At 32.1% G+C, this 12537-nt stretch overlaps 1 protein-coding gene across 2 annotated transcripts in view; it reads right to left on the bottom strand.

Annotated features, from left to right (window-relative positions):
• Positions 1 to 12537, bottom strand: part of LOC148305914 (ethanolaminephosphotransferase 1) — a 30632-nt gene that overhangs the window by 12008 nt on the left and 6087 nt on the right. For both annotated transcript variants that reach the window (XM_088265906.1, XM_088265907.1), the window contains 4 exons: positions 5473 to 5556; positions 3877 to 3945; positions 2440 to 2632; positions 1130 to 1386 (listed from right to left, as the gene is read on the bottom strand). In XM_088265906.1, the coding sequence (XP_088122032.1) occupies positions 1130 to 1386; positions 2440 to 2632; positions 3877 to 3945; positions 5473 to 5526 (573 nt within the window). In that variant the 5' untranslated portion in view covers positions 5527 to 5556. The remainder of the gene's footprint in view (positions 1 to 1129; positions 1387 to 2439; positions 2633 to 3876; positions 3946 to 5472; positions 5557 to 12537) is intronic.

Below are 12537 nucleotides of genomic sequence, written 5' to 3'. Positions count from 1 at the left end.
TATTTCTTCACCGGAGTGCCATTACCAGGTACGGGCAAATTCGCAAAGGTTTATTTTTTGTTGTTGTTCGTATGGTGGTACGAGCAAAGGGTAAAATACCACATTTTGAGTGTGTTCAAATACTTGTTATCTGAATACTGATACTGAATCATCTTAAATTACGAGTTATTTTTTTACATTATTTTTTGATATCCTTACATAGAGGAAGAAAAATATGTATTAGAAGCGCCCTTGAGGTAGTAATTTATGAAAAACGTTCAAAATAAGTTATCCAAATTTATTATCATTATTATTACTGTCTGCCTCCGTAGTGTTATGGTGAGCACACTTGGCTACCGTTCTGGAGGTCCCAGGTTTGATTCCCAGAGGGGGGGGGTCAAATAAATATAAGTGATCTAATATTTATTCAATATTACCCTGGACCGGTCCTGAAGCGGAGGGCTGATCACCTTTCCTTCATGTGTTGGTGATCAAGATAAAACTGCATTTATAAGATGCAGTGCCCTATGCACCATTGGGGTCCGGATAAGGGTTGAAGAAGAAGAAGATTATTATTAAGTCTGGGCATTTACAGGGCTTACGACGGTCGTAAGCCTTGTAAATGTCCAGACTTCTATATTCTTCTCCATTGAGATATTTAAAAAATAATGTAAAGGTTTAATACGCTGTTCAGTTGGTAGACAAATGTATTGAATGTTAAATCAAACACTGATTTTTTTAAGTCTACTAAGTTGTGTTTTATTTTATTTAAAAAAAAGAGAAATGTTTGTGTTTTTATTATTTACAAAAATACTTCAATTTCATACTATTTCTGTTAGCCTAAGCGGCTCATTATAAGAAATAGGTATCAATTTGTGGTTGGGTGGGTTCAAACCGAGAAACTCTGATTCAAGAGTCCGCGACACTAACCACAGGACCACAACCTGACCGTTTAACAAAACATATAAAAATCAATTTAGTAACAATTGCTTCGCCTAGTTATGGCATTTTCAAACAAATGTTTTTATAAACAATAAAATACAGCTTAGTAGACTCAAAAAATGAGTATTTGATATAACATTTAATACATAAAATAAATGGAGTTCTACAAATTAAATGCTAAATCTATAAATGGTAGACGAATAATTACTATCATGGTGAAGTCGTATCCCCACGGCAGGAACATGACGCCCGTGTTGTACTTCTCCCAGTGGGTCAGGTAGAAGTTGAGGCAGATATTCCAGATGACAAAATACATCCGCAGCGGCGTGATGGCGTTTCTGCCGAAGATGCTGTACATGCAGGTGGGGATGAGCACCGCCGTGTACGAGTCCAGCCCGTGGTCGAACAGTTCGCCCAGTGGACCGCTGGTACGGGTCTTGCGAGCCTGCTTGCCGTCCATCCCATCTGGGAACACAAACAAAGAATGTTTTAATTTTATTTTTAAAAGTATAACCCGCAAAGCCCCTATTTTTAGAGGCTTATCTGCAGGTAGGAAAGTGAGAATAGGGAAGGTAAATGTGAAAAACACACCACTAACACCTAGACCAATTGAAAACAAATCTTTCTTGAATTTATCATATCTTGATAACAGTTCCTAGGAAGTTAACAGTATTTGTGTGCATACGAAGATTTGGATTTATTAAAATATTTAGGATTTAATAACACCTTTTGTTTATAAAAAAATAACAACTAAGTAATTTTTTCGACGTGAATTTTATTTGACCAGCAACCGGGTTTTGTCGTAACCAACATCACCAGTCTGATGATTTCGGTTATGATAAAACCCGGTTGCTGGTCAAATAATATTCATGAGGAAAAAATTACATAGTTATTTGAGTATTTTTTAATAGTTTTATAACATAAATGTGGAATCGTTTAATTGGCTTTTTTTTTTAATGTAACTATTTTTTGTTAATGTAATGTAATGTTTATTATTGCAATTCCCGAATACAATTCCCGAATAAATAAAATAAAACAAATAAATATAAAATGCAGTTCCACCAAGAAATGTCAGTACAAAAACTAAAACCTTTGGTTTAGATTAGCACCAAATAATGACACTTTTTGTTTAAATTGGCACCAAATAATTACATATTTTGTTTAGGTTTGCACCAAAGTTAAACGATATCAGTGGATGATGATAAGTATAAAAGTTATTAAAAATATCGTTCTAAAAATTAAGAGCAAACCCCTACCCCCGCTCTTATGATGCTGAAAAGTCCTGAAAAAAAATCGTGAAAACTAAACAAGAATCCAGCTGAAAAAGGTGATGATGACTGTCATTACTAACAAATAAAGGTTATGTATCCATAATAAATTGATCTATAGACAATGGTTACAGAAATGGCTAGTATGATCCATGTCACCCATTATTTTGTTAATGCATAAAATAACACATGCAATCATGTATTAGTATTTAGAAAGTCCAGAAGAAATAATGATAATGTACTTACTTACCCAAAGTGTAGGCCAAGAACAGGCTGATGGAAGTCAGCGCCCATGCCCAGCTGGGGACATAGTCGTCCGGAGAGTTAATGTCGCTGTTCCCGTAAAACCCGTAGTCATACCACGAGAATATCAAGAAATTCATCACAGTCAGTAGGAAGCCGGTAAATGTCAACACATTTGCTGCCACCCATTTTGGACAAAACTGTTAAACAACAAAATAATTAATAAAGAGTAAATGTACGGTCAGTTACAATAAAAGATATTCTCAGATTATGCACAAAAATACATTACGACTTCTGTAATTAAAAAAAAAAAAAGTTCATAAATTCATTCGGTAAAAATTCATTCGGTCACATTAAGGTAAAATCTATCCATTTTTAATTTAAGTTACACTTAGCAATTACCACTTTTTCTTAAAATCTATCATGATACATGCTTCGATGAATTCTGCATCATTTTCAAACACCATTTGTGAAGCTAACACCATTTGTGAAGCTAAGTCTATATATAAGAGTTGTGTCTTTACGACGTTGAAGTTTGAAGGATCTGTTTCATACATTTTTTTATTCCTAATTTTCTATTTTTTATCGATGAAAACATAGACTATTGGGGGGAGGCTTAAGTCATTGTCATATTGTTAATTATGGGTTTATTATTAATTATATTTTTTTGAATTTCTATTGTTTCAAAAAGTAAACTTAAATTTAAAAAAAGTTCAATCCTATTCTCGTTCAGTCTCAGCTTGAGGTTCAATTTTAATAATACAATATTAAACTAGTAAGATATCAAATAGTCAATGATCACGTTTTTGCAAAAAATGCACTTGGTCACTTTCTCGTGTATAACCACGATATAATAGATACAATAAATAAAGGCACCTACTGACTTTGGTGAGAACTTAAAAAAAAATCGAAACAAGAATTAATTTTTTTATGACATGCGAGAATAAAAATACAGATTTTTCAAATTGCAAAAATCCATGTAATTGATTTTTTGAAGTTAAAAAATATTTGGAAAAGGGAAGTAAACCAAGCAGATTAAAACATACCTATCTATTATTAAACAAATTTTCAGATAATAATATATAATATAACAAAACCTTTATCCGCACCCCAATGGTGCATAGGGAACTGCTTCATATAAACACAGTGTTATCTCGATCGTTTACACATGAAGGAAAGGTGATCAGCCTTCCGCTTCAGGTACCAGTCCAGGGTAGTATTGAATAAATATTACAGTGAAAAAATCACTTATATTTATTAAATTATATTTGACCCCCCCTGGGAATCGAACCCGGGACCTCCGGAACGGTAGCCGAGCGTGCTGACCATTACACTATGGAGGCTGACAAATCTTCTACTTTTTTTTTCAGATAAAAGTGACTGAAGTGTAATTGAGATAAATTAATTAAATTCAGTTAAAATATTGAGGTAGTTAGTTACTTACTTGGACACACCAATTCCAAAATGGGTGCATAACATATACGCTTAGTACGGACGTGTCCACTGAGTTATACTGGAAATGAAATAAAATAATTAAATAAACAATATCCTATTTTCATAGTAAATTAGACTTTTTAAAATACGAGATAAAAAATGGCAAAATAATAATAATTCAAATTTTTTATCATTATTTAGCTAAGCACTAGTGTAAACCGAAATTTGGAATCATACATACTTCAATGAAAAATTTCGTTTGATCAAAATCTTAGATCTCCTAAAGTAATTCACCGATTGCTTTGAAATTCTGACACAATGTTGCATTTGAATTGATTGTTAATCATGGGTAGAATGGTGAATGTAACACGTATATAGGGTGATCACTCAAACTAGCCTATGACAGGTCGTAAGCCCTATAAAAACCAAGACTTCCATATTATTCTTCATCTTTGTTGAGATATGAAATAAATGACAATTTTTTAACAGTAGTACGTTTATCGAATTCGATTCACTGAATTCTGATTTTTTGCACAGTTTTACTTATAATCTAAAAAAATACAATTAAAAAAGGAAGATTTTTTTAGTCTGTAGTTGACTTGATGATGGAATGGTTATTCCGAAACCGCTAGAGTGTTACATTACCATACCACAAAGTTAATAATATTATCAATGTAGAAAATATAATATTTTTGGACTTCTCAACAAAGATGAAGGAGAACATGAAAGTCTGGGAACATGAAAATTTACAGGGCTTACGACCGTCATAGGCTGATTTAAGTGATCACTTTACACACGTGTAACATTCACCAATTCTATCCATGATTGACAACCACACTATTCAAAATCTTGGAAATTCTAGATATATTGATTAAACAGTCTTTGAATTAAATAGACTTCACTAGGGACATCTATGGTGGGATGAGGCAAGCTTTTTATTAAGCAAAATGTTGCAAAACATAGTAAGTCAGAAGTTTGTGGTGAATGAAATACCCACGAAAATCTACGTCGCGTTTACCCATTGCGCAATTTTAAGAGTAAATATAAAAGGATATCATATTATAAGCGACAAAAAATGCAATTAAAAGCCTGAGCGGAAAATGGGTTTAAAATTAGCGTCCTGATGTGAATCGGATAATAAAAGAAGCACGATAATGTCACAAAAACAGGGAAAACGACGTCACGCCGCGTTAATTCGCTTCAGACTGTACGTTGACTGAGCAGTGGGCAGCGTGTTGTACCGATGATTGCATTTTTATATAAAAAAATGTAATTTAAGATAAAAATTGTTTGCATACTCGTTTTCTTGGTAGAAATAATTTTGTATGTTATAATCGTTATTGACTTTGTCGCATGATAATGAAACACTCTCCATTGTCAACTTTGTCGATAGGTGGTTTTAAAGAAAATATTTTTAAATATTTACAATAATGTGTGGTCACTGTGTAAAAAGGGGACTTGCCCTTTCTCTTTAACTCGTTATGCGAAGTGTCGCTCGTTAAATGAGCAAGTTTTTCACTTTTTTTACTCGTTATGCGAATTACTCGTTATGAGAGGTTCCACTGTATTTTGTAAGTCAACAAAATACACCATTAAAAAAACCTACCTTGTATGTTTCGAATCCTGCCAATTTTTCTTTTGATAAATATCCTGTATCCATTGTAGAGATTCATTAACGAATCGCTGACGCCTGTAAAAAAAAAGAGAAATATATGTAGGTACCTAATTACAAAAAAAACTAATGTTTACATTTTATTGAATATTTGTATTTTTCTTGAGCCCCTCCGTAGAGAAATTGTCAGCACGCTAGGCTACCGTACTGGAGGTCCAGGGTTCGTTTCCCAGGGAGGGTCAAATAAATATAGGTGATTTTTTCACTCTCTTATTTGTTCAATATTATCCTGAACTGGTACCTGAAGCGGAGGGCTGATCAACTACCCTTCACGTGTTGACGATCAAGGCAACACTGTGTTTATGTGATGCAGTGTCCTATGCACCATCGGGTGAGGATAAGGGTTTGGAGAATATTTTGTTTGTATTTTTAAAAAAAAATATTTAAAAAATCCGAGATTAGCTAACACACGTCTCCGTTCGCGGCCTGATCACGTCACCGCGATTAGATTATTGTCGAGGCATGAAGCTCAAAGAGCTACCTATGCAATCCTACATTTGCAAAGATTCTCAAAGATTTCACAATGGGTAATGGAAATTACTCATCGTGAATATTATATATCGCTCACTCCTTTCAAGAACGTTATACATCAAAAAACTTGATTTTTCGCTTACTCCTTTCAAGAACGTTATAAATCAAAAAACTTGATTTTTCAGGAGAACGTTTTTAAAGTTTAAAAATATAATACAATGTATTAAAAATAAATATCAAGCCACTTATTGAACTTTTTACTGTGCAACAGATCTTTTTAGGTAATACCTGAAGGTTTTTTCTCCATTTGAAAAATATTTAGTTTGTTAAAAAAATTATTAAACAATCCCTTTTCTTCAAAATGCAAAAACAACACTCTCTGCCCTGTAGCGGGTAAATATTAAGTTAAAAATATGCCCCTTTTGCTGGAATATAGTACATTTTCTGGGCATTCCGAAAACATGCACAACTGAAAATTGACGAATTTTCATTTATGATGTTCTTAAAATGAGTGAGCGATATGTGACTTATAATATCGTGGGTATACTGGCAAAAAACGTTCACTCTAAAATGCCTGTTTGAACAATCCCTGCTATTTAAAGCTTTTTTTAGCTTGAACAAAATACCCGCTATTAAATTTTAAGTTGAATTTACTTTTAAAAACACATAATTATGACATTTCAAACTATTCAGAGTATTTTTCCAGTTTATAGAACGTTGAAAACTTTATAATACTGCATCATTAGTCAAAATTACATATTTTCGAGTTAACGTTTTTTGACAGTACATCCACGATATCGCTCACTCTTTTCAAGAACGTCATAAATAAAAAATCGTCAATTTTCTGTTGTGCATGTTTTCGGAATGCCCAGAAAATGTACTATATCCCAGCAAAAACGGCATATTTTTAACTTAATATTTACCCGCTACAGGGCAGAAAATGTTTTTGCATTTTGAAGAAAATGTATTGTTTGATTATTTTTATAAATAAATGAAATATTTTTCAAATGGAGAAAAAACCTTCTAGTTTTACCTAAAAAGATCTGTTGCTCGGTAAAAAGTTCAATAAGTGTCTTGATATTTATTTTGAATACATTGTGTTATATTTTTAAACTTTAAAATCGTTCTCCTGAAAAATCAAGTATTTTGATTTATGACGTTTTTGAAAGGAGTGAGCGATATGTAAAATGTTTTTTTTTAATCCTACGAGTCCAAATTCGAGATTTGCTTCGGGATATGAGGGACTGAGATGAGCCAAAGCTATAATAACTAGTATTTATAAGCATTATTGTGGATATAAAAATATCCAGAATCCATTAGGTTATTACAAATGTGTCTAGACATCCACAGAAATGAATAAAAGGATTCAATCTATTAAACAGTCTAAAGAAGAAGAAAAAAGGATTGTGAGACCAGTGATTATAGTAAGAAATATATGAAAGAAGTGGATTAAACTTGATTGAATTGAATCGTATGTATGTAGGAGAACAATGTCAAACAGTGGTTCTCAAACATCTTTGGTGGTACGGCTTATCTACTTCTCCTTTGGTATTTAAAAGAAAACTCGCTCAGATAACTCACATGTTGGGAACCAACCGATGTAGAAGACGGTACTATTTAAAAAAAAGATAAAAAATATTTGATACAAGTTAGGGATTCTAAACCCTCCCAAGCTAAAGCCATCAGTTAAAGTCATATCATAATATCGACAGCCCCTACGTAAAGCAATCTATCTGCACATCTGTTACTTTACAGGAGAGAGCATAGAAGATTTTTTCAAAGTATTTGAAAAAAATAATTAACGGTTTTATCTGAAATTCTAAACTAGTATTATACATTAAAAAACACGATAAAATAATGTTTTAAATCATTTTTAAACTTTATGCTTTGTCAAAATTAAGTAGTTAGCGTTTTAGGAGTTCAGTGTATTTAAAAAATTCGATGTAGATAGCGTCTTATATACGCCTGAAAACTAGGCGTAATTTATTTTATATATATTTTTGTTTGTTTATATTTGTATTGTAGATAACGGTCAGTTGATAACATACACAAAATATCTCACAATTGACAAAAATGTAGTTAGAACACTTTACGTAGGGCACGACGATATAAATGTTAATGGACTTTAGAAAGAAATAGAGATTTAATTTTTTCAATTTTATATCAACTAAATTGAATAATTCTATACCTAAGTCAGACGACCGAATAAAATTATTATTTCTTTATTAAACTTATACATATTGAATGTACATTGGTGGATTTATTGCTATGAAGCAATATCTTTTAATCTATCTAAAATGGACTAGTGATATTAATAAAGATTTTTTGACTTATGGGACTATTTGAAAATAAAAACATAAATCATAATGAATTGCAGTATAATTGATAAAGTAATTACAATATTGTGTATTTATTAAACGTTGAAGTAATTGATTGATGCAATCAATAATGGGAAGGGAGTAGGATCAGGTAAGGAGTTGAGGTGGAAAAAGGAGTGGGTCAAAGGATACGATGATATGATATGATTCCGAAGCGGAATTCTTCTACGCATTTAGCAATAGTATTCTTGCTTATTTTATATTTTTGTTAATGTATACGCTTTGAATTTAAGTTTGTAATGCGTATGTTAATTATAAATAAATAAATTGAATTTCAAATTGAAAAATTGAAAAATTGAAAATTATGGACATCTAGGGTACCAAGGATAGATACTAACTGATAAATAGTAATACTTTTAATTAAATAACTTTTACTCATATCGCTCACTCCTTTCAAGAACGTCATAAATCAAAAATCGTCAATTTTCAGTTGTGCATGTTTTCGGAATGCCCAGATAATGTACTATATCCCAGCAAAAGATACACATTTTTAACAAAATATTTACCCGCATTAGGGCAGAAAGTGTTGCTTTTGCATTTTGAAGAAAAGGTATTGTTTAATTTTTTTTAAATATACTAAATATTTTTCAAATGGAGAAAAATCCATCAGGTTTTACTTAAAAAGATCTGTTGCACAGTAAAAAGTTCAGTAAGTGGCTTGATATTTATTTTTAAAACATTTTATTAAATTTTATAACTTTAAAAACGTTTTCCTGAAGAATAAAGTTTTTTATTTATGACGTTCTTGAAAGGAGTGAGCGATATATTGAAATTTTATGCTTTAATTTATGTATTTACTAATTTATTTATTTGGCATCTACTTGGACGAACAACATAATGATTTAAACATAAAAATAAAACCTTGTATTTTAAATACCATTTTTAATGAAAACACGACTAGTTTAAAAATTACGGATGCTCTCAACAACAGGTGAAAATAGAAACTGTTGAAAAATACAAATATTGGATTTTCATAGGTTGATGAGAAGCAGTTCTCGAAACTAGTCGTGTTTACATTAATAAACAAGTGTTTCATTTTCATATTTAATTATGTGTTAACTGAATGCGTACATACTAATTAAATGATAATTATACAAAAATAAACAATCCAGTTTGTTTTCGTTACATTAAAAGGAATATAAAGCCCACTTTTCTTCATTTTGATGGTGAAAATATAAATTCGAGGGCTTAATGATTAAAAAATCCGTCCTTTGGTCACTAAAACGTTGGTCCTAATTCGCAATTTAAAATGATTAGAAGAAATCTCGCCCGAAAAAAGGAGATAAATCGTCGCTTAATGCACTGAAACCATTAGGATTACCCCAACTCCACTTCCACTCTTGATGTTCTCCGGGAGTACCTACACCTACACACTTAATGAAAAGTGGATCATATTGCGACGGCAAAGAGGAGATGAAAAGGTGAAGGAATTAAGGTGACAGATGTCAAATTATATATTTTATTATATTGCGCGCACTCTATCTGCGTTTCAGTGAACAAATGTGTGTGTGTATGTGTGTGTGTGTGTGTGTGTGTGTGTTCCACAGCACTCTGTCTTTTTTTATATTTTTTTATTTGGATTAACAACAATAACATATGTAAAACAAAACATTGAAAGATATACGTTAAACAAGCCAATTACAGTTAACCACAGAAACATAAAGATCAGTACAAAATATTTAGTGTAGATCTAGCAAATGAAATCGTATTTATGAGAGAAAATGTACACATGTGAAGTGTGTGAGAGGGTGTGTGTGAGAGTGTGTGTGTGTGTGTGTGTGTGTGAGTGTGTGTGTGTGTGTGTGTGTGTGTGTGTGTGTGTGTGTGTGTGTGTGTGTGTGTGTGTGTGTGTGTGTGTGTGTGTGTGTGTGTGTGTGTGTGTGTGTGTGTGTGTGTGTGTGTGTGTGTGTATTTGTGTGTGTGTGTGTGTGTGTGTATTGTGTGTGTGTGTTTATAATTATAAAGCAACTTTTTTTGAATTACCTAACGTCCAAGCGACTCTGAAATCTAGCTACGGCTTATGCAACACCGCTTATCATGACCCTATTCAGGCTTCAACTTTTTAAGTTTTATAGCCTATGCCTACTCGTGAGTGGATTTACTCTTAATGTTTAAAGTTACTATAGTTTCATGTAATTCACGAGTGAAAATTCTAGGCAAAAACACTCGCCTATAGCGACTTAATTTTCTCTAAAACCAGGTAGCATTTTACGTAATTGATCTTTTCCTTTAAACACAATTTTGGCACTAACAATTAGTTTTTATTCAAAATAATTATATGGTTTTGAAAAGACAAGTGTTATTAAAAGGTTAGGAGTTAAAAAATGAAAATATATATATTTTTTACTTTTTGGATTTGATCGCTTTAAATTAATCACGCCAATCGTTTGCCACTTATTACAAAAGTAATATTACTTTTAAGTAATATTACACTTATTAAAATTAAAATTACATACTTATTTGTAAAAAAAATGGTATTTTATTTGGCTCTCAAAAACCCTATGAAAGCAGACTAAAAGATTTAAATAGCGCAAATGATTTAAATAATAATTAATAATAAACAATATAAATGAATGGTCAAATTTGGTAGCGCATTGTCTATTTTTAGCTCCTATATTCGACAATTTGATATAAAAAACTTAAGCTTGAAATATAAACTGAAAAAAGTATCGAATACCTTCCCAAACCGTGTTACGCGTTGAAGCGAAACAGGTATTCTTATATAATAATTGGAAACAATGGATCCGATTCGCTTCGTGACCCCTCGTGTGAAATCGACATATCGATTCGTATCGTTGTTTAACTAGAATGTTACGTAATAATTTCACAAAAATAACATATAATATTACTACATATATGACGAAAAGCTAAACATATATTTTAAAAGATTAGATTTTTATCGGTACTATTTTTTTATCTTTCTTTCCTTATCGGTACGCATTGGTAGATAGGGTACTCCAGTTAGCCTGGACGCACACGCCCGTTTATTTGAACAAACGCGTCGCAAACGCAACGCTATTACGTCACGCGATATATTGATTTAATGAAATTGGGCGATGCACGCACTACTGGCTTTAGGGAAAGGGGAAAATTAAAAAAAAAAACATTTTAATTTTAATTTTACAGCTGGATTTAAAAAATATCATGCTAAAATTATAACTACCATCGGTACCTTGCCAAAAGGTATAAAAATAATTATTTAAATAATATAATAGTATGTATAGCGTTTCTTGTATTTCATGTAAAATTTGCTTAGTGAGGGTTTTTCAGGGTAACTACACTCTTTTTATGATAGGTTGTTGATATTTGACTCCAATACATAACTTACATAAGTGTTATCAGGATTTATGTTTTTATATTTTTTTTTCCTGAACAGCCGATATATCTTTGAAATATGTAATTATGCCGTGTGTTTGTTTGCATAAACCGATATGGGAGATGGTATTTGGTAGATGCAGTGTTATCTCAATTGTAAATTAGACGAAGGAAATCAGTCTAAATCAAAGGTCTCCAACCAAATTTCCTCGTTGACGAGTGGAATGAAAATGCCAGAATGTAACATAAAAGCGAAAGGAGACGAATAAAAATTGCCCAGTTCCTAGACCTCCTTTTCATTTCCTAGGGTTTCTAGTACTCCCCAGAAGACTTTTCCAGCGTCGTACCGCCCCCACTGGGAACCTTTGCTTCAAGGTCTCGATCCCGAGCACATCACGCGGCGATATAAACTCGAATTGGCTATAAATTGTTTTCGGCATAATGGCGGACAGAAAAGGGAAAAAAGGAAAAAACACCGGTCACAAATTCTGTCAGTTATCAGAAGAGGTGACGTTTACTGTTGGTGCCGTGGGTAAAATAAATAAGTTATGTCATCCGAAACATGGAGAATTTTACAAAAAAAATGGTTGGGAATAATTTGATTATAATATTATTTAAATTAATCAACCCATCTATAAAAATGATTTTAAGAAGCATTTTCCTTGTGTTAGTATTGAACTTTGTTCTAAATGAATTTGTTTCCATTTAATGATATAAAAATGATTTGTTAACTTGCTAGGAAGGTTGCCCTACAAAACTTGTATATACTTGAGTTACAACATACATTTTATGGTTTGAGTACGGATATGCGATCCTGAGTGCCATAGCCACAGCT

The sequence above is a fragment of the Brachycentrus maculatus genome, unplaced genomic scaffold (genome assembly GCF_059751285.1).
Source record: "Brachycentrus maculatus isolate JH-2025_06_01 unplaced genomic scaffold, ASM5975128v1 h1tg000258l, whole genome shotgun sequence".
Classification (NCBI taxonomy): Eukaryota; Metazoa; Arthropoda; class Insecta; order Trichoptera; family Brachycentridae; genus Brachycentrus; species Brachycentrus maculatus.
Note: the sequence above shows the minus strand (reverse complement) of the source record. Positions and strands in the feature narration are given on the sequence as shown.